General features: G+C 40.9%; 1 protein-coding gene across 1 annotated transcript; it reads right to left on the bottom strand.

The window, feature by feature from the left end:
- Positions 1-238: 238 nt before the first annotated feature.
- PPTC7 (protein phosphatase targeting COQ7) lies at positions 239-22720 on the bottom strand. The gene is made up of 6 exons (XM_033008310.2): positions 22299-22720; positions 12508-12687; positions 9561-9759; positions 7202-7325; positions 5057-5186; positions 239-3709 (listed from the first exon to the last, which is right to left on the bottom strand). The coding sequence occupies exons 1-6, from the start codon at positions 22498-22500 to the stop codon at positions 3651-3653; spliced, it is 894 nt and encodes a 297-aa protein (XP_032864201.1). The 5' UTR covers positions 22501-22720; the 3' UTR covers positions 239-3650.
- Positions 22721-23321: the final 601 nt, after the last annotated feature.

Raw genomic sequence — 23321 nt, 5'->3', positions numbered from 1 at the left:
TCTTCCACCTGGCAGCACGGCCTTTCCAAACTCACACCAGAATAAAATACCACAATTTCCCAGCTGTGGCTGCCAGCCTGTTACAGCTCAGGTTTGTGGTGTCAGACAGCTTGGAGATCACTGCCGGCAGGCTGGAACGCGAGCACAACAGCCCAGGGCTTGGTGGCTGCGCCGCCAGCAACAGCACTGCAGTAACTGAGGGGATGCGGTCAACTTTAAAAAAAAAAAACAAAACACATTTTAGTATAAATACTATATTTATTAAATATCTTTACAATTCATTTAAATGTATTTACAGAACTATTCCTGCATAAGTTATACCTCAGACATGAAATTCACATAATTGCCTCTTAGGTAAGCATAGATGATAGTCTCATTTGAACAACAACAAAAAAGCATCCTCATTAGATACAGACTCAGATTTGCTTCATTGTCTCAGCCGTCTTTGGGAGCAACTACCCTGCACAGCCAGTTTCTGCACACACAATCTGTTTTTTTCCCTGGAGAAAGGACATCCATGACCAAGAGATGGAGGTTCCATCACAAAACCCTTCATACCTTTGCCAGACCTTCGCCTCTCCCTTCTCCTTGACTCGGTCCTAACTGGTCCCAAAATCTAGTTTTTGTTTTGGTTTTTTGTTCAGCCATACCTTCTTCAGAAACAAAGGAGTACGTTTAGAGGGAAACTGGATGTAGCAGGTCTCCCAAAGACAGCCTTCAAAGTAGCAAGAAACCACAGCGTTTTTCCAATTCACCACATCTTAGCCCTGTTTTACCCGACTCCCTGGTGACGCTGCTGCAGAAATCCCAGCTCCTGCCAGTCCTGGGACATTACGTGGTTACTGGTCTCTAAACCCTTTCCTTTTCCTTCAGCTCGCTGCTCCCAAACCACCAGCTCCTGAGAACACCCCCTGCAGCAGCCTGTGCTTCGTGCATGCACGCCTCTGTGTCAGGGAACACCTTTCCTGTGCGTTCCTCTCGTGAATAGTCACAATAATCTAATTCCTAGGAAGTGTTACTGCTTCATGCATCGTTTACAATTATTTTGATAAAGTGGGCCCTGTCATTTCCTTTTCCAAAAATTTTTTTTTGTGCGCAGACAGCTTAAGTTCATAGGAAGAAATTAGGTTTGATATGTTTAGAGTGCACATCTTAAAAAAAAAAAAAAATTCCAAACACAAACAAACACACACACCCCCCAAAAATAAAAGGCAAAAAAACCCCAAAACAATCAAGCATGTGATAAAAATATCAATTATTTATAATACAGTATTGCTTTATAAACAGATGGAAAAGCTATAAGCTTTACTGGTCTTTGGTGTGTCTGGTGAGGGATAAACTCATGATTTGCAAATCAAAATCCAAATTTGTTCTTTATTAAAAAAAAAAAAAAAAAAAAAAAAAGAAAATCCTCACAATGTGATACGAGGCAAACAGCTCTGTAGCTGTGGCTCAGGCCGCAGAGCTCTGCAAAGCAGGGGGACACCGGGGCTGGGGCGAGGGGTCAGAGTGCAACACAGCCCGGGTCTGCGGGGGCATCGTTTCAAGGAAAGTTCAAGGGGAATAATAATTGATCAAATCTGCTCTAATCAAGAAGCGTGATAGTAAATACTGGAGAATAAAATGTAAAGACACCCAGATTTGAGAGAGAGACGCCCCTCCCAAACGCTAGAAACAAAGCCCTGTACTGCAGCGAGAATACATTCCTTCTGACGAGACAGCTAGATACAGCTTGTTCAGTTTTAAAAAACAACAAGGACTGACAATTTGTGCAAAGTTATCCACCACTCACTGTTCATGGATCGCAAAACTAATTAATTTTTCTTCATTAATATAATCCTCCCCGTACCCTCACCAAAATAGTATTTTGGTCAAGTTAGGGTAGTTAAGGCATTTTGACAAGTAATTATAAGGTGATTTAAAATAGATAGCTAACATTATGCCAATTTAGGAATAGCAGATAAATTACTGAAGAGCTCCCAAATTAATCACTTATTCTTATAAATGAAATGCCTGTTACAAGCATGATGCATTGAAATATAGTAAATGACATGTACATGGTACATGTTAAATGACCTTAAATAAAAGCTTGACATAGTTACGCAAATATACAGTACAAGTCCACAAAAATTCTTTAAACAAGTTGAGGTAACCTCAAACTTAAACAGTTTTAATACAATAAACCAGGTAGTAAAAATCTCCCTTTGAGAGCAGGTAAGATTACTTACTGACCAAGTTTAACTGCACTCACCTAAACAGCAACATTACCCGACTTTTTATATATAAAAACATGGCTTTAATTTATTTCTACATACTTCTCTACCAGCAAAAAAGTTAATGAAAAACTGACCAAAAATATATATATCTTTACAGCTATCAGCTTTTTGTATGAACCTCAGGAAAGGAAAAGGAAAGCTTGCTGGAACGGGGGAACAAATGTGAGCTACTGTAATTCAAAAGGAAATGTAATATTGCAAAGTGGCTGTTAGATAACTGTAAACATCATTAAGGTTCATTCCGAAAACCCTAAACTTTAGTTACTGAAATGTAAGTTTTACTGATTATTCATTAATAGTTTCCATTTACATACTTACTGCTGCTGCTACAGCATAAGCAAAGAGGTGCTTGTTTCAGAGTCAGAAAGATAAGGATCAACTGGACTTCAACTGGTGCAGCATATTCTGTTCTACACAAGCGAGAATGGCAATTAGTAACATAAATTACATCTCGTTAACAACAGAATTATCTACCAAAAGTGAAGCCAGTCAAAAGTTGAGGATGATCTGTTCTCTGTGCAACCTCCCACTGTAGCATCTATGCCATATCATCCCACACCGGTGAGATGGGTTAAAATGCTGAAAGGACCTCAACTTTGGCCAGCTTGGCTTTTTGAGACTGAGTTAATTTAAAAAAAAAAAAAAAAAAAAAAAGTTATCCACAGCCAAAACATCCAGATACCAGGCCCATTATGGACGAATGATCTGCAGAACTTTAAAGATCACAGTTAAGCACCTGAAATCACAAAACACATTTGCATCCATATAACTTGAACTAAGTATGTTTTTTGAAATTTCGTACTAGAAAAGGCTCCTAGGCTGACACCATGTATGGCAAGAGCAGAATGTTTACAGCAGTTATAAACCTCCTGAAAACTGGAGCTTAGAAACACGAAACCTCAGCTATCACTGTAACAAGACTATGCTTATGAAACTGTGTTCTGTAACATACCCTTTAATGAATGATGAACTTTTCTAGTAAATAGAGTAATATGCCCTCTTGCAGAGGTTTTAGCTATTGAATCTAGCTTGAAAGATGAGAAACCAATTCTACTCCTTTGAAAGTCAGTCACATTTCAAATGCAGTAACGACGTGGGATTGATCCTCCCCCTTTAAGGGCAATGACTAAGCTCTGAAAGACATGCTTCAAGCCTTGAGCTTCTTCATTTCTTGCTGGCAGACAAAGACCAGTGTACTACGAGAGTGGTTCTTAACAGGGACTTCAGTTGTGTCTCAAGACAGGCAATGAGCTCGAGAACCAGCTGCTGAGATCAGCTGCGAAGGAAGAAAGCAATCCTGCCAGCAGGAAACCGTACGTGTGATGCTAGGAGCTCAGGGAGAACAAAACATCAGAAGCTGACACCCCAGGCAAATCAGTCTGTATACTCGGCTACAATAGAAAGAAGGACGGTGATGTCATCTGGTTTTCCCCCTGTAATGTAAAAAAAGTGTCATCAAACCACAGTGGGTCATCTTCTTATAATCTGTGGTATTCCCCCATGGAAAGCTCTTTGAAAAAAATAGCTTAAATATTCAAAAGCTGTTCTGTGTAGTCACAAGAACCCTGTGTCCTCCACCTCCTTTCCAAAATGCGACTGAGGGTAGCAGTGACATTTAACACAGCAAAACAGCGTGCTCCTAAGCTACGCTGACATCACAAACTATTAAGAGGAGTACAGAACCTTGAACATTGTTGTTAGCCAGCAGAGCAGAAAGCCTGTTTTCTTGCAGACCACTTATTAAATAAGTATACAAGAAAGCTGACATTGCTTTGGTACAAGCAAGCTGCAATGAAGTCAGTATCTTCTCAGGAATTTCTACTGTAAATCAAAAACCTCTTCAGCATCTTCTCCAGCACTATATTACTGCATATCTTTCTAAAAGCTACTTAACATTTTTAGTAGTCGCTTCTCAAACCTCAACAGCTAGAGAATGGCTCACACAACAGCACTCTAAACAACACTCAAACCCTAGAGAAATGGCTCAGAGAAGAAGCATTTTGTTACGTTACAGACTCAGCAGATTACAGTTTCATTACTGAATGCCTGAGCTTTGTAACACAAGAGCTCAAGCTTCAGAGCTACTGTCTCTATTCTTAGGAAAGATGTTTAATGGTCTTGCAGGAAATCCTGCCCTCCTGATACAGAGATAATAGGAACATATTTAGTAGCAGAATTATATCTATTTATTTAAAAAAGAAAAAAAAAGGTGCTTGATAGGACTCTGAACTCCACTAGGTGTTAGTATCTTTCTAGAGCATAGGAAGTAGAACCAACAGAAAGATCAGGATGGGGATGCTAATGGTACAAGGGTCAAATTTCAACCAAAAAACCCGAAACCACCAAAGACTGGGCAGAATCTTGGCTAGAAAGTATCAATAATAGAAGACCTTAAAAAAAACCCACAGCCACAAAAACCACCCCCAAATCCAAGGAACAAGTCAAGTACACTTTCCCCAAGAGCCTGGAGAACTTGTATCAGGCAGGATTCCTGGGGCAAGAGTGTATGTATTAAATTAAAAAAAAATAATAAAATAAATAAAAATCAGTGCACTGCGTTCCCTGTGTTGCAGCTGCTTCCCCACAGGAGGCTTCTGAGCAGCCGGGGCCTGGGGGCCACGCCAAACCCGGCACGTGAGATCACTGCTCTACTGCCAACCACATTTCTTAACGCTTGGTTTTCTTATCAGCTTTTGGAACAACAGAACTTCACTTTGCTTAAGACTTCTCAAAGACAGCAGGAGTGGGAAGAAGAGGGAAAAAAAAAAAAGAAATCTTACCTCTCACATTCAATCCATTGTCACATGCAAACTGTGCAAACGGCGACATGTAAGTGGGATCATATGCCAGCTCGTGAGCTTGCTCAGCAATGCTTCTTGCAGTCTGCTGTATACTCTCATAGTTGGAGTTCTAAATTAATGAGGAAAACGTTTATTCTTATAAGAAAGTCTACCAGCAGTTGATTTACTGATACGTGTCAGTTTTGCTGATCCCTGACTGCTGGACCTCTCTCACAGATTAGGGCACTAGTTGTCACCTTCCCTTCCAAACGGAACCCTCACCATCTTTTAGGCTTTATGCATTTGGGTTAGAAGTGCAAATATTCACAACTGAAGTCCAGACCTCTATTCCCTACCAGCAGGTACAAGACTTGGTTTTGGAGGATTTGGAGTGTTTAAAAAACTTCGAAGACTAATACTCAAAGCTGACTAAACAAGTCTCACCTAAGGGAAATAGCTGTACTAGCAGTTCACACCAAAAGAACCATCCTTCACTCACAAAGCTGGTTCTGTTGAAGTAATTAAGTTTTACCTTAAGTGGGAAGTCTTACTTCTCTGACCGTCTTACCCAAACCAACAAGTGCACACTTGGGGAGCAGGGACATTTTAAAAATTAGATGAGAAAAAATATTGCACATCCAAACTTTCTACAGGCAGCATTTCAAGTGCCATTTTTTTTCCCTGTTTCAGTAACTCTGCTGCTTTACTCCAAAGCTTTTCTTACTCAAGCCAACACGACATGACAGCCACCACTCTCTGTTTGTAACTATTTTAAAATGCCTTGTAATTTCAAGAGTCTTCCCTGCAGTTCAGGGAATTAGTGGGCATTTATATGATTAACTTTTGGCTGAACCTCACAGGGAACTTCGGTGCCTTTCCCAAACACGCCAAAAGGTGGAGCTCAACTTTCTTCCACAGGGAATTCCATCTCCAGCGGCAGCTCGGGCTAACCTCACCTCCACGCAGCAAAAGGAAGGTGGGAGCAGAGCAGAGCCTGATCAGGCTGTAGCAGAGGTAACAACCACGGAGGTTAGTGCCCAGCCCACCAGACCCTTCCAAACCACGACAGCGTGCCCATACATGTTCAGTGCCATCATTACCTTTGCTAACCAGCTTAAAGCCTCTCTGCCAGTTTGTGCTGCGGTATGATGACATTTTCCATGTCACAGCACAGCTATCTGCTTCTCAATTTCAGACCTGAATACTGCACCAAGAAGAGTGGAGCGTGACGGTGGGGACTGCGGAGAGGGGGAACCACCAGAGTCTGCCTGACGTGCAGCTGCCTCTCAGACATTTTGTCTGTAAGGACCCATTTTCTAACTGACATCACCTTCCACTTCCATAGCTGCAGGGTAGGAGCAGGCAAAATTTTTTTAAAACCGCGCTATAATTCTAGATCTTAACCTTATTTGCATTTCACAACAAAATAACTTCCTCAGGGAGGTTATACATATTGATATCTCCTAAGTATACTTTCCTTTCTGTAAGTAAATAGCCTTAAGCTAAGTGTTCTCATCCAAATTAAAATATTTTAATGTATTTTTACTATTTTAAAAGAACATTTGCGGTCTCTAACCTGGAGAAGTTGACAGGAAATTCTTTTACAGAACCTTAAAGATTTTCAAGCACATGCAACCCACAATTCAGACAGCCCTTACTACTTTGGAATTACTGTTTTATAATCCTTCAGAAAAGCTTCAAATTATTTTTAAGTATACAGCTCATCCCCCTCAAATAACCCATGAGAGAATGCTGTATTTTCATGTGTATAATCTACAGCCTGCAAGTACAGCTAAAATACCATGTGTGAGCAGCTGGCCAAGGGCAGTGCCTGCTACTGAACATCTCCTGCTCTCCCCTCCCATCACTCATTAGTGACATGGTACCAGCTGCTACTCAGGAAATTTATGCCCAAAATGCTGCTCCTGGATTCAGCCTGGGTGCAGATCCAAGAGACGGCGCTTTGGGGTCACTGTGCCTGCTGTCCCTTTCTCATGTGGGGTGTTAACTGAAAAAGTCTCTAAACAACAGCACTTTGTGGTAAGTCTTTTATGTAAAATAAGTCACACGCATAAAACGAATGCTAGTAACTGTAAGGGATAACAAGTGCAAAAGATGTGAGAGATTCAGAACACACACACATACCTTCAGCTTTTTTAACTCCTGCAGAATCATGTAGTCAGGCATGTTGTCAAACAGTCCATCTGTCGCAGTCAAAATAATGTCTCCAAGTTGGACATCAAAAGAAGTACTATCAGCAGCATCAGGGCTGTGAAGATGACAGATATGTTAAAGAAAAGGACTCCAGCTCTCATTAAGACACCAAGCAGTGTCAAACTAGCACATCAACAGCTTTTGTAATTCACTACTGTTACATGTTTTTCTGCAAAAGAAAGAAATAATCACTAACTGTGGAGCTTTTGCACCAGGATGGCTTGTCAAGAAAGCTACAACAGAAGAACTGTGATTGCAAACAGGTAATGTTCCAGCTATTACACAAAGGATTTGCATTTAAAATTCCCAGATGAACAATCCCACAAACTAATCTGCTTCACAAGTGTATCTCCATGGAAACCATTAAGTAGAATGGCAGCTCAGGGCTTCCTTCTCACTCATCTTCGATATGTAAGAGCGCTATACTTGAAAGGACAATTCCTAACAGGAATGGCCAACACACTTAAGGATTCTGAATCACTTTCTAATGCAATGGAATACGAAACATGTCTGGAAATGGCTACCAGGAGACCATAGCCAGTCGGTCTACTTATGTCTAACACATTACACAATACCAAGAGAAGAAAACAACTATTCTGGCCATGAATATTGTTGCAAGATCTGATTCTCAGAGGCAGCATAAAGACAAACGCTTCCTATTTAAGGATTCCTCAGGGGTCTTTAAAAGGGAGAAACTGCTGCATCCCATGCCTTTTGGCTATCCAAAAAGCAGAAGAGCTGCTTTGCTCAACTGATTTGTAGCTTCAGGAAGGTGAATAGAGCTAAAATTGCCCGCCTCTTCCCATACATGTTCAAATTTAACATTTAACTGGGACAACAAATAAAAAAAGTACTAAAAAGCATTTAGACAACACGCATGAGTACTAATTAACATCAAGAACAGTGCAGAAACTAGCCAGAAAGCTATAATCATGATTCAGAATTGAAGTGTGGGAGCTCATTTATCTTGCACTTTCCTTATTATGTGATGACTCAGATTGCTTTGCTTTCCTAACTTCCACTGGACATTATCAATTATCCTTCCTTATGCTTTTTGTTTTTTGTCTTCCCATGGATGACATAGAATCTCAGAAAAATTAAGATTTTTACAGCTCTGGAATGTCAAACATTTAATTTTAGTCTAATAAAGAGGTTAGATTATTTAAGAGTTCTAATTTCAGAGTTCTACCCTAGCTTCTTCTCTGCAGTCTTATGATGAAGTAATAAAACCACATGCAAGAACAGTAAGGAGTTTCAACAACTTAACCAACATTTTCAGTAAGAGCTATTTTGGCATTAGTCAGCCCTTACTGCACCAGCCTTGGTACTTCATAGAATCATTCTGGTTTCAGAAGACCCTTATGATCATCGTGTCCAAACCTTGTATCGAAAACTTAAGATGCCTATTGCATTCCCTGTATACTGTGGTCACTCTGAAGATTTATCATCTTCCTGCATTCAAAAGAGGGCTATCACTTTAATAAGTGTATAACCATTATTTGTGAACTGGATTTTAATACAGATTCGAAAGCTGATTTTTTTTTTTTTATTAAATTTTGTATTACTGGTGAGACTTCAGAAAGTCAGAGAATGGGTCAGCCTGACATTCTTAGGGGAAGACACAAATACAAGTCTGCCTTTGAAACAACTCATTTCTGTGAACAGATTGTCCTTTCCTAATACTCTCATTTCCCAGCTTGGTGTTCTGCCAAACAGTTTTTTCGCTCATTTTGGTCAAATACAATATGCTGCAGGAAACATAGCTATTTGGAAACACAAGTTAGTCACATGTCCCTCTGCTTTATTCTTCAAGTACTTGTTACCTCACTGCCAAGATATCTAAATTAGCGTACTCCAAACCAGTCTCAGGAGAGTCCAGACAGGGACTGGGAATTAAAGCTGCTGGTAAGAGAAGCCATTTGTGCAGGACAACCTGGGAATGCACAAGCCGCGGTCTTATTACAGCAGCTTTATTGAGCAATGTCTTTCCATGGATCAGAACATGCCTAATGCACACCACAGACTATGGGAATATGCCCTCAAGAATGAACAATCATTAGCCCAATAAATTCAGACTGTGCAACAGCCTACAAAGTTTGGTAAGTGCAAGGTGAGAAATGTTCACATTACCTAAAGATGGGAGCAGGGGGAGCAGGTATAAGACCCTCTGATTTGATACACTCTTAAATCCCACATGCTACACTGCACCATAGCAGCAAAACTATAACCTTTTAGGAGTTACACAGATTAAATACACAGATTAAAAATTTAAGATCCTCTCCCATTTTACCTGTCACTTAAAACAACTCCTTCTGCTTCTGGTGGAGCTATTGACAGTTGGAACGGAGTGTTGAAGTAATGCTGCTGCTCATCAGATCGATGTACTACTTCTCCTCCTCTGACTACCAAAAATCCAGAATCTCCCAAGTTTGCTGTGTGTAAACGATGACTTGTTCTGTCCAGAACTACTATACAAGCTGTACTGCTTCCTGGAAACAGAATGAGGTAACTGGAGTTAGCCTTACAGAAATTGTTATTCTTTCACTGACTTGATTCATAGCCCAGTTATTCAAACATGTATCAAAACTTACTAATCAGGAGAAATGGAAATACTCAGTAATGTCAAAATTATTACACACTATAGATAGAAAAATTCTAGAAACCTTTGCAACACAAGCTATGATTTTTGTATAGAACTTACTTTTCCTGCTTTGATTTTGGTAAACATATTATGCTAACAAATACCTGTTTTGTTCCACTTTATTTACAGTTTTCCATCCCAACATATGTCAGCACATTCTGCTATAGGACTGGATTTACAGAAGTCACATAAAATACTGAAATTCCAAAATCAGAGATAATAGAATTCTAGTAGCATCCATACAATGCTAGGTGCTCTCCACACAGTTTCACTCATCAGCTGTAAATAAACCACGCCAAGTAAAGAGCTGCTTGCAATTAAGTATTGGGTATTATTGCCTTACTCTTGCCAGAACATTAAAATCCTTTTCTTCATAGTATGGCTCTGCAGTTATCTTCATGTTTAAAAAAATAATAATTCTGTCACATCTTCAGGATACTAACTTCACAAGTTTAAAGAAAACATATTTCAGAGACAAATACTATTCCAGATTAAAGTAAGACAGAACAGAAACGTATCTACTTCTCATGCTCAGAACCATCCCAGCCACGCTTGAGGGCACTGAGGAATTCTTGATTCATTCACTGGGAAGTAGCCACCAAGTGTGCTTGGTTGCAAGCCACAAAAATAACGGTATTGCAAAGATACCTGTCCACAGACTAAGTCCTTACAGCAAACGGCAATCACTGAATTTCTGCAAAAGGACAGCCCATCCACCAAAAGAACTTTCATTCCCGAAGAGGGTGAAATACAGCCAAAACATTTGTACTGGACTTCTGCCTCCGAGGTAAGACCCCGTACCACCGGCTGGTGAATAGTCTTCATTCTCTATCCTAATCATCTTCCAGCAGGAGTTTCCAAGCACAGCTACATGTTGGACAGACTACAAGCTTGCAATGAGCTCAGCTTAAAATCAGGCTTGCTAGCACAGAAGTCCAGCTGGCTCCAGGCATCCCCTATTCCAGATGTTTCCCTTCTTAACACAGGGAGTTCCCTGCAATACACTTGCACTTAGTTTGTCCTGTAGTAAATATACAAGACCTTCTCCACTCTTACTGAACGGTAAGTCAAAGCAGTATCTTAGGAAAAATTCAGATTTTATGTGTGACGGTGTCCAAGAGTGTTCTGCAATACAAGAACAGTCTTTAAATAAATGTCAGTTTCCTCCCATTTCAGTTTTATTTTAAAATATTTGCTAGATTCTGTTCTGATGAACTAAGTATTAAGACTTAAAGCACAACAGCAAGGAAGAGTTATTGCCTAATGAATCCTCCTTGAAGAAGTCCTCTCCCTTCACTTTATTTTAAATAAACTCTAAATGCTCATTGCTGTGGTAATTCCAGGGTTCTATTTCTACTTCTAAAAATACTGTTCTCAGTTCAAGGAGAAACACTAAGGATCATTAGTTTCAAATTCTAACTCTATTAGCAGAGTGTAACTAGGAGGCCATGTGTGGAATGCAGATCTTGTGACTCAGCATATGCTGCTTTTCAGAATTCGAAAGGTCAAGCCAAGCAGGGCTGCCTCCGTCTACAAAGCCGTTGTGAGAGCTCTCACCAGTGGCCCACTTTGTAGATCACTTACAGCTACATCTGCTTTGTACAAACAAGCACTATTAAACACACAAAATCCTGACGTAGTTACGGACCACTGCTATTTCAGTGATACTTCGGGTCACTTCTGAGGTTCCAACCTATTCTTTAGGCATATAATGCGAGAACATCTGTTCTGAAGCTCAGCAGACAAGTTAAATATAGCTTACACAGCACTCCTCTGGCATAGAAGTTTAAGGTCAGGTGAGAAGCACACTTATCATGCAGGGTAACACTTCCTTGGTGCATAAGAGGTCACATGCCCTTTAGAAAAGTATTCTGTTTTCAAGGTTGTCAGCTGAGGCCAAATGTGGCCTCTCTATCTGTTCACCATTCACAAGGCGGTTGGATGCCCTGTCTAAAATCAAGTTTGACACAGAATATGCTAAACATTCACTTTAGTTTGCTTTCAAAAAATCTGTAATGAATCCCCCACAAAGAATTATAAAAATAATATACAGTAACAGAGATTGTATAACTACTTAATTAGGTTTAAAATTCATTGAACATACAAGGCAACAGGAGCAGTAAGGCAACCAATCATCGTCAGAAAGTACTTTTGCTTGCATAGCTTAAGCAAAAAGCCACAACCAACCATTAACTTCTCAGAGAACAGTTATTTATACATACGTAACAGAGCGCAAATGCACATGACATAGTGTATTCACTGCAGAACTCATTTTGCAAACTCTCTGTAAGCACTGGTGAACTACCACCCTGTACACATAAAGGCTGTCTGCCTTTTATCTTTTCAAATATATATCTGCACAAACACAGAAACATTCCCTGCATTACTGAATGAATCAAGACAGTTTTTAAACATACAAGAGAAAATAAGGATGCTACCAAGACAACTGTATTTCTGTGTTCTTTCGTTAATTAAGAGAAGATAACTGCCTGCAAATTTACTGTAGAAGCTGACAACAGATTTAAGCAACCTTGACTAAATATATGCCTAGATAACATACAACACAGATCCAATTTATATATTTTTACCCCCTTACCAAGCAAAGGTACTTTGTTCTGCAGCAGCTCACAATAACCTGCGGTGAGAATCCCAACAGGATTGCTTGGTACAAACCGTCCTTCTTTTACTAAACGTTCACATGTTCGCATTAGAGTCCCTGAGAACTGAGAAGGGTCAACCCCATAGTCTCTCCAGCCACCTACACCATCTGCCACCCCTAGAAGAAAACAGAAAAATCAGAGTTATACAAGCCAAAATGGTTTTCGAAACAAGGTTTTTAATTTTTGACATCATTTACAATATTCAGTAACTATAAAGTAGGACATAGCACCCACTTGAAAAACATTTTGGATTAAGAAAAAAATTTTCTAAGCATTTGCAAGATAACTCCTGACATCAGCTCCTAGACAAATCCCTAAATATAATATGAATTGCCAAAGAGAAGGTAAAAGTCAAATGCTAAGAACTCTGTGAGGAAGCTGACTTCACTAGAGAACAAGTAAAAGAGAATTTGGTGTGGGGGATGAGGTGGAGTCAATCACATCAACCTCTGATTAGCCCAAGAAAAAAAAGAATAAGCGTTTTTAGTAATTTTAAATGTGAAGGTTATTAAGATTTTAAATAGTATAGAAATGATAAACTCTTCCCCACTATTCAGCAGCCCAAAGTTTTTTTCTCAAGCAATTTGCTCATATGAAGGATAATGCTTTCTATTTGGCAATATCAATTTCTGTAGAAATTAAACTTCCATTTTAAAAGTGTATTCAAAACCACATGTATCCAACACCATGGTGGGATCTACCTCCTTGCAAGGATAGTTTGTCGCTTACAGCTTCAGCCAAGCAAGAGAATGAAAATCAACTATGATCCAGTCAATTTTCATTCAGTTATTCAAAATCATCTAAATATCAGAAAATTAGACCCATTCTGTCAAAGCCTGAGAAGCTTCTGAGGAACCACAGAGGCAAATAGCAAAGCTGCACATAAAAAAGGGGGGTGGTCAGAGGGACATAAGCAGCAGGTAAGAGATTCTGTTGGCCATGTGGCTAAAGTATTTTAAACTTCCTCAACTGGACTTAATGGTAAAAGTAAAACACCGTCTGAAGTTATTTATGAGACAAAAACATTCCTCCTTGGAAAATTTTCCGAAATTATTTTTGATCCTCAGCATCTAAGGGACTAAATTTCAAGCACAGGTTTCTGTAAGGTAACAACACTAAAATAATATGTTCATGCTAAAAGCATGAAGAGCCGATTTCAGAGCTCAGACTGTGCTGAAGAACCACCAGTCTCCTCAGAAAAAATGCTGCTGTTAGCAAAGGCGTGAAAATTTGACTGAGTAGGTAAAACTAAGTTTGCCTCATCTACAAATAAATGCCCTTCACATCGGGCACTATCTGAAACTGAGACGGGAGGTTTAGAGCTGACCTTGGCACAAACTATAATCTGACAAAAGGTTATAGCCAGATTCTGAACAGCCTATCAACATTAATCAGATTTTTCCCAAAAATAGTGCATAACCTTTTAGACACCTGCTTTGTCCCTTTGCCTTCTTAGAAGAATGCTATAGGAAGGCAGATGCTTGTATTCACCTCTTCAGACCAGACCCTGGGAAGAAGCTCATGCAAAAGCAACCCTGGCATTCTCAGAAATGCCTTTTCTGGTATCTTCAAGAACAAACTAATCCTCTCTTCATAGGTCCGAAAACTTCAGGTTAATATTGGCTTAACTCTTTGCTTTCTGCTGCCACACAGACAAGTCTAGAAAAAGATATTATTAAGAAAAGTTCTACACCTAGAACTTGAAATAGAAACTAAGCTTCAGTTTGGATGATGATGCTTGTTTTACATGAAGTTATCAGAGGAGCAGCATTTTTCCCTTTAACGCAATTCAGATGTACTTTTGTTAGCTGAATACAGCATCGCTTCACTGAGAACAGGGTTAGTGCAATGAAAAGATGGTGTTTGACAAGTACTGTCCAAAGCTTTTGACTCCTACTGCAGCTACAAGACAAGCTCATCAGAAGCTAGAGTTCTCTCAAGCGATCAGTAAACCATTTTTGCACTAGTCTCCCTGGTAAATATTTAAATAGAAACACTACAGCATTAGTACGGAGTACAAGAAAGCCATCATAGCAAGCACTTGGTAAGGTTAATTATCAAAACCTATTTCAATTTTTAAGGTAAAAATAACAGTATGCCACCTGATTTTCTTTGCTCACTTACTCCAGACAGGAAATCAAAATCCGTAAGCATAGCAGCATACTTCATACTCTACCTTGAGCCATGAAATGGCTTTGCCTGCCTGCCGTCCTGTCTGCTTTTTGCAAGCTACAAACAGCTTTAAGTACATTCTGCCAGTGCCTTCCAAAACAATCATCCTCTAGACGGCTCACAAGTCAGTCCTCTGACTTAGCTTTGTACCACGCTCAGGAGAACAGCGTGTCTGCTTAAGAACCAGCAGGACAGTTGTGCATTCCTCCTCCGTGGCTGGCACAGAAACAAGCGGGACCGTGGCATTAATGAGCAGACCCCAGAGCACGCTCCACACCACCTCATCAGCTTGCTAATTCATCTGCCACCACAGGCATCTATTTCTTGTCCTTGCCCAAAATGGATAACATTGGGTTTTTTTGCGAAGAGTTGAGGTCTTTTCCCCTCTTTTTCTTTTTAAACTGTATCTCTTAAAGATGATAGGTCAGTTCATTTAATATAAGCTAAATGACCTTGTTGGCTCCCAAAGCATGGCTCAAACACTGCCAGAATAGTCAAATGCTTCCTCCTGCTCCGGCACAGAGCCAGGAATCACTGCTGCCATTGGTCTCAACGGCAAAGCACATTGAAGAAGCCCCATTCCACACAGTGCCACCTAGAAAATATCCACCTTGATTGGCTTTGCCTTAAAAGAAGATTTTTACATTCCCTAAGATCCTTAGCCATCCTGTTCTACCTTCAACTTGGTTCTAAAATAAAAACCAGTATCTTTACATTCTATATTCTCAACACAAACTAAACAGTTTTATGGGAAAGGAATATGTGATTTTGAAACAGATTGAACTAACTGCTACTGAAATAGATTAAATGTAAATGAAAACAAAGTTTTCTCAAACTTTGTGATATTTGCTGTACAGCAAAGAGGGAGCAAAACTAGTTGAGAGAAGAAACTCCAGAAGTAGCAAATACTGAAAACTTGACTCAAAAATGGACTAATTTTTCTATAGTAGCATGTTTTCCCCTCTGTCACCAAAGGAAAATTCAAAGGGACAGCAATTGGCAGTATCACTGCCAAGAAGTACTGCCAAGCTCTATTCATTTATATTAGCTTTGTTTTCACCTGAGACACACACAAAAAAAAAACTGTAAATGATAAAAATAACTAGTTTTAACAAGTGAGAAATATTACTCAGGTTTCCATTTTCTTACATTTCACCATAAAACATTAAAATATTGTCTTCCAGTATCCAGCATTTAACTTAAAATACCCGTCTTACATGTCCAGTGATTCATATTTTGTAGGACAAAATCCATGGACGAGAAGAATTATTTAAATTGAACTGTACATAATCCTTGATTTTTTTTCTAAGCTACTCCGTAAATTGGAAAATTTTATAGAAAGAATATTTCTTCAGCTATTCCCTATTCAAGACTATGCAGAAATTACACAAATGCCCATGTGACAATGAAATGCCTGTGGCTAGATGAACCACCACTGTAAATAAAGCAATTTAAAATTTCACAATAAATTACTTCAAAAGAATAAATGCTTCTCTAGTATTTAATCATATTATGGAGACCTTTTAGAATCACTGAGTTAACACTCCACTACATTGCCTTCTGCTGGAAAATACACAATTACTGCTGCCAGATTAAATATTCGCTGCATGTGTCAGTCCAAAAACTGGCTCTTTCTAACTTCTTAAAGATTCAGTGTATCAAGATCTGCGAGACAGTTGTAATGAAGTTTCAAGACAAAGCACAAGTGACTGATGCTGCAGCATTGAAACTGAGCAAGTGAAGATACTGGCAACAAATCCTGTTAAAATTTATTTCAAAATGCTAAAAGCACCTGGGATAGAATACCAGTTGAAATACAAAGTTGTTTTGACTGCCAACACATAAGGTTAACTGCAGAAGCCCAGGGAAGAGCCAGCCAGTGCCGAGAGCAGTAGTATGTGCTTTTCAGCGCACACTTTTATAAGTCAGATCCAGATGTTTTATCTAGTTCAGCACAAATATAAACTAAACAGACTTAAAGTTCAGAACAAAAGTACGACACTAATCAAACCTTGTTTAATATAAATATTGTTATGAGTAGAAGTTCTGGCTACCTGGCAAAATAACCTGCCTATAGTCAGAGTCCAAAAGTATCATCCTGTCCCAAAAATCTCTTGAAAGACAGGTACTTTCAAACGTTGCATCAGCTAGAATAACCACTACACACAGAAGCACCAGGCAGGCCCAAGTCTGCCAGCAGGAATCCGTGTTGCATGCAACCACAATTAACTTTGTAAGACACTCCACACATCCTATTGAACCTTACATTTCTTGAGATCCTTACCTGAATTAACAATGAATCACTGATAAAAAAACATCAAAAGGATGTATCTGTGACTGATTTTATTTTGCATCAAATATAGAAGGCTAAAATGGTAACAAAGTGCAATCTGTTGCACTACACAAGTCTGAAACACAGCACCTAGTAGCTGTCAACATATCAGAACTGAGATAAACTGATAAGATTTCTTGTTTTATCAGCAATAAGATAAATTGTATACCTAGATAAGATCTCCAATCAAAGCAAGTCACATGCTCAAAGCCAGCACTAACTCTCCTAGCAGCTTCACTGGCAGCATGCACAGGATCACAGTGTTTTAGCCAAATGGTGTCTATCCCCATTCCCACCCCTGCAGGTTTTGACAAAGAAATAACCTGGTTAAATACAAATCCCTAAAGGCAGATTGTGTGTGACTGATAACTAGTTACAAAAGGAAAAGTTACTTATTCACACTGTACATTTTAGAAGTTACAGCAGACCTTAAACTACCCTTGCATGAAATAGAAAGGTACTGGAAGAATAACTAAGTGATAATGAGGAACAAAAAGCAAGAGATGAAGAACAAACTGAAGGAGAAACAACTGAAAACATTAAAATACACATACACTTCCAGGAAAAAAGAGCAGTTCCTTCTATCTCTCCCCCCTCTACAATACGCTGTTGTTCCTGAAACAGGTTTTTACAAGGTAGACCTCTTGCCTATTTTATTTAAGCCTGAAAAATTTGTCAGTAGATTTCGGGAGCTACAGTAGAACACTGAATTATTTATATCTGTGAGTTCTGTAAAAGCTTCCCTGCATAGCTATAACTATTTTATCTCTCAAGGTGTTGAGCAACTGCAGCACTTATTTTCGTAGCTGAACTGCTGGTGGCGGTTGGCACTTACATGATGAAAAGGGCTAGGTACTGTAGACAGACATCAGCCAAACTGTGCCAAAATTACATGCAGTCTGAATAATCTCAGGCTTACAATATTAATAGCGTGAATGAACCAAAGTAAACAGCTGAAGATTTTTGCAACATTCCCTGCAACACAGGTATGATTAATGACTCACCTACTGTATTGTGTTCAGCTTTGCTTATTTCCTTCTGTGATTTCTGACAGAATCTGCTTTTTCTTCAAGCTAAGATCTGCGTATGAATGGAAAATTGTCTGCTATCAACAACTATTAACAGCACTCACAATTAAGTGTTCAACTGCAGATTCTGATCAGAATATGTTGTGTGTAATGCCCTTCCAGAAACCGATGTAAAGAAAAATAACGAGATTTTAATTTCACTCTCAAAGAGAGCTACTGCATTTCTAGGAGGTTACATTCAGTGCTACTTAAGAACAGCTCTGCTGACATTTGGATTAGCTGTATTGAAAAGAACGTCAGTGAATGGGGATGTTTCTCAATCTGTAGTTTCTCTACAAATGACAGCACTTATACTCCCATGTTAAAAGGAAAATTTCATTTGATCTATTACAAACTAAGACACATAGACATTTTTTTCCAAATCACTAATTACTCCCTCTAAGATGTCCTGAGTTCTCCCAACAGAGTAGGTGAAAGGCTCCTCAGAAACAAGCAAACTGACTTGCCTCCTTTAGTGTGACAAATTGTGATAAGGCAGCAATCTCTTTAATGGGTATGATATCAAATAAACCACTTAACATAGTCTCGTATGACCTTCAGGCATCAAAGTAAGAATCCCTTCATCCTCTACAGTTGCCAGAACAACCTTGACATTTCATCTACAAATCCTTTTACATTCTGTAGTTTCCTCTTCTTGATGACAGCGAGATTGACAATGTTCGAGGGTCCTATGCAGGCTGCTGACAAACTTTATTTGAAAATAAAGTACAATTCCTTTCAGTTTAGAGTAGCTGCCCTACAATACCTCCACACCCCACCCTCCCCTCCCTCCTCCCCCAAAAATATCAAGATTCACAGCAGATGAAACAGTTGCCAAATTTTAACTTTGCAGTGGACAAACAGTACCCTGCTACCACACAGCCAGTTTTTTCCTATTACTGCTGGGAGACAGAAATAGTTTGGAAGACTAGTCAAGTCACACTGGCTACACCCAAACTTCTACCCAGCACAGACATTGTATAAGTGATGCTGTCATGTGATGCGCCTTGGTTGCTGTAACGTTTCAATAATGAGTCACACAACAGCTTGGAAAATCCATAAAAAACTAGCAAAGAGCCTGATAAGGCCCAACTGAGCAAGAAAAGGCAGATCCAAACAATACAGAAAACAATCACCAGCATGCAACATCACAAAATTTATAAACAAGCTTCAGTGTTTAGTTTTGTTAAGTAAGTGAAACATTTATATAAAATGTTTAAATTAAAAATGTGTGTTTTGCTCCCTATGCACTAAAAATTCTACTTGCATGCTAACTGGGAAAAAACAGAGGTGTCAGTTTCTGAAGAGCTTTGGTTTTCAGCTTTGAAAAACAGTACTTCTGTCTTCAAGAGTTAAAGGTATGCCTTCAGATGTGGAGTAGTACGTAACATCTACCAAGTCTCAAGAAGACATCTGAATATTCTGAGGATCTGGACAACCAAGACACTGGCAGTGAGCATACAGTAAGGTAGAAGATGGTACAACCAGCTGCAAAAAGGAAACACAGGCATGAATCATAAAGCTCGAGAGATTAATATTAGTAGTAAAGTCATTTCCTTTTCTCAGAGTGACCCCAAAGGAAACACTCTGGTTCTGAGTTTCTTGTTTCTCCCTGTGCTCAGAATGGGAAGAAAACGTGCAAATTTAACAGGTACATCCCAGACAAAAGTGCAGATAAGAGACAAAACCCCAAGTATTCAAGTACACCAGTAACAGGCCTTATCAAACCTTTAACGACTATGGGAAGACTGGAAATAACATAAATCTTCATAAGCTTTCTGTTGATCTTAGTATAAAAGGATAAAGCACAGGCTAGAAGACACCATTACATTTTCAGCCTTTAGACCATACAGTATACATACAACAAAAGAAGTGCTTAGCATTTCTGTATCTACTATAAACACATTGCCTAGTTAACTTTTCTTTGACCTAAGAAAATTAACCCCCAAGCACTCATGCCAAACGGCTGGGAGTAGCTCTTTCACTGTTACACCACACCCATATCCATCCCACACAGGCATGCTTCCCATAAATTGGTTCTAGAAGAGACTGGCACAGAATTTTAAATTAATTATCTGGCATGGCTTTGTCACTGATGACTACTAGGGCAGACTAACTCTAAGCGATACACTTGAAATTTACTGTTCCCTAAAAGCACTCTTACTTACTGCGTCTAGTGTGTTCACTTTGGCTAAAAGCACGTGAGCCTCTTCATTAAGCTATTTAAAAATGAAGCTTGAAAAGCAACAGTTCGGCTCAGTTTTGTTGAGGTGCAGAGTTAGGCCGGTATTAAGTCAATAAAACATTTATGAGTCTCTTTAAAAAAATAGGTACAGAACCTCAGATTTGTAATGAGAATAGAGGAATTGAGAGCAGGAAAACACTGGTGCTGAAACTTTTTGCAGCAGTGTAGAAGAGCTGGTTGAGAAAGCAAGAGCAGAGAGATGATTGTAGCAGCAGAAACAAGGAAACTACCAAGTCTGTAAATTTTAAGAATTACAGATGAAGAAAAAGCATCAAGTTAGACTGCATCAAAACTCATCCTGAGCATTACTGTCTGCAGAATGTACACTTTAATTTCACACAATTAAAGCAATAAAGAACTAACATGAAAATAGCCTTTTAGGGAAAAAAAACAGCTTTTCTATTTAAATTATTTTCTTCTTGGTATTCAAGACATCCTGGTCTGAAGCCTTCTTTGCTGTTTGATCCTTAAGTGAAGTTACAATGCCGTTTGTTTTCAAGTCGCCATGAAAATTAATGCAATGACCAACTTAGAAATGCAATTCTCTGTTGATTCCAGCAGGAAGACAAGACAAGCTGTAGGTCTACAGATGGTAATTACCAAATATGGCCAAAAAACCCTAAACATCATCAAATGGGTCTACATCTACCCACTTTCCAATGCAAAGAGTCCACCTAAGTAAAGCAAATTCTGCATTTCTCTTATAGGCAAATACCGATCGCTCAGTTATTTATCAGCGCTGGCCTAGCATGAACTTTAAAGGCAGCCAGCCTTAGTCACATGTTAAAGTAAGGTTGTCCAACAGCTAATTCTAATAGAGAAGTTTTTCTGGAACAGACACAACAGAAATGATGCAGAGTATCTAAAGTGCACTGACCAGTTTTGAACACCTCCTTGAAAACTGTAGCATCCCCCCCTTGAGAATAATCAGCAATACTGTTACCTAGCTCCAAGTTATAGCTTCCTGAAAAAATGTCTCAGCTGTATTAAACAGCAACCAAGTTACAATGACAGTACCGAATTCTGAAGAATCACTGTCACATCATGAAACACTGCAATGCAATCCCATCAGTTTTAAATGATGAACAAATAAAAAACAAAAAGGAGCCAGCGAGGAAATTTTTTTTTTTATGTCAAAGTTCTGGTGAAAATTTACTTCTGTCAGTTGTTCAAAAACTAACTTTTGCAGAGTGTCAATTTGCCAAATTCAACCTTGACTACACAGGAGAAAGGTCAAGCACTGTCAGAAGCAGTGCTGCTCATAAACTAAAGATTCCAATGATTACCTATAATTATTCGCTACTTCTAAAATTTGAACTCTTAAGATTCATTTTGCATGTGAATTCAAACCAGAGAGCGCAAACAGGACAGAACAAATACTGAAATTGAAGTTTGACATTTGAAACCGGTCTCAATGTCACTTTGCCTTTCTCTTGACAAGGACACAGCACATGCTGAAATCAGGAAGTGTCTGTTTCAATGATCTTTTCTGTGAAAATGCAATACATATGCATGGGGCTTAGTTAGGTTTTAAAGGCACACAGAAAGTGAAAGGCACTACAAGCTGTTTCTCCAGCTTTTGGAGCCACAGGGCCTTACAGGCACCTACAGGTGAAATGCCAAGGCTGGGCCCTGATGCCCAGCACCCACAACACCCCATCCCAAAGGCAGGCTGAGCGAGGTGGGCGTCATGCTGCAGCAAAAGAGCACGAGAGCTTTCTTTTGAAACTGGAAAAAAAAACAAAAAAAAAAAAAAGAGAACTCACACTGACATTTACAGGCAGAAGCGGCTCCTTTGTCTGCACCCGAAGGCTCCGCTGAGCCGCTTCGCCATGTGCGGCTCCAGGAGGGGAGGTCGCGACACAGCAAAGCCGCCGCGGCAGCGCCGAGCAGGGCCCCGCCAGCACTTACCCAGCACATCTGCCGAGCGGTGTCGGGCCACGAAGCAGGCGTCATCCCCGTAGCACATGCCTTTCTTGAGGATGCCCTTACGGAAATCTTTACCGAAGCCACAGCTGGCTGTCACCAAGCTGTAGTCACGGGAGTCCGTCTGCGAGAGGCCGCCCAGGACTGCCCGGGCCACCAGCCTGCCATAGGAGAGCACCGAGAACATGGCGTGGGGCGCCCAACAGCCGAGAGCCAGGAACGCGGGGAGCCACCGGCGCAGCCGCCTCCTGACCTGCGAGCGCCCGCCGCAGGGAGCCAGCCTTCCCCTGCCCGCCGGCCGGCTCGCTTCAGCCCCCGCCGGCCCGCGTTGCCCTTCCTCGGCCCGGCCCCTCGTCCTTCCCCCCTCTCCTCGGGCCGCCTCGCCCCTGCGGGCCGGCTCCCGCCCTTCGCCGCCCCTCACGGCCGGGTTACCGGCAGCGCTTCCCCTCCTTCCCACCCCTCCCCCCCCCCCCGAGGGGGGCTCTGCCTCCTCCCCGGCCGGCCGAGTGCTGCCTGCCGGAGCCCTCCGGGCGCTCTCCCGCCGCAGTGGCGGAGCGGCTCGGTCAGAGCCGGCGGTTCCCGCTGCGCCGCCCCCGCACCCCGCGGACCGCGGCCGCCATCTTCGCCGCGCGTGCTGAGGCAGGCCCCGGCGCTCGAGCCCGAGGAGAGCGGGGCGAGGGGAGGGGGAGGTCAACCCCGCCCCTCCTCAAAGACGCTTGCGCAGCGGCCGGCAGCCACTCCCATTGGCTGGCCGCCGCACCTCATTTGCATGTTGCGGGACAATAACAGCCGGCGGCTCCCAGCAGCCCCCGCGGCGGCGGCTGCGGCACGGCGGCACCGCCTACCACCCCCCCCCCCCCCCCAACCTCCCCCGGCCCTCAGCGCCCCGGTGACCCGGCTCCGAGCCCCTCAGCTCCCGGCCGAAGACGGTTCCCCGGATTGCTGCGTTTTTACCTGTGATTACCCCAATTACGTTTTCGACACGAGCAAGGCTGTGCCTAACCCAAA

Source organism: Tyto alba, unplaced genomic scaffold (assembly GCF_018691265.1).
Source record: "Tyto alba isolate M040663 unplaced genomic scaffold, T.alba_DEE_v4.0 Super-Scaffold_44, whole genome shotgun sequence".
Lineage (NCBI taxonomy): Eukaryota > Metazoa > Chordata > Aves > Strigiformes > Tytonidae > Tyto > Tyto alba.
This window is presented reverse-complemented; position numbering and strand designations above follow the sequence as displayed.

Bases quoted from the DNA above. Each gene is read 5' to 3' on its own strand.
- PPTC7 (XM_033008310.2), bottom strand. From the start codon at position 22,500: ATGTTCTCGGTGCTCTCCTATGGCAGGCTGGTGGCCCGGGCAGTCCTG. The intron at 9,760-12,507 runs GTAAGGGGGTAA...TTCTGTTTCCAG, and splicing joins GAACAAAGTACCTTTGCTTG to GAAGCAGTACAGCTTGTATA. The intron at 7,326-9,560 runs GTAAAATGGGAG...TCATCTTCACAG, and splicing joins GGAGTTGTTTTAAGTGACAG to CCCTGATGCTGCTGATAGTA.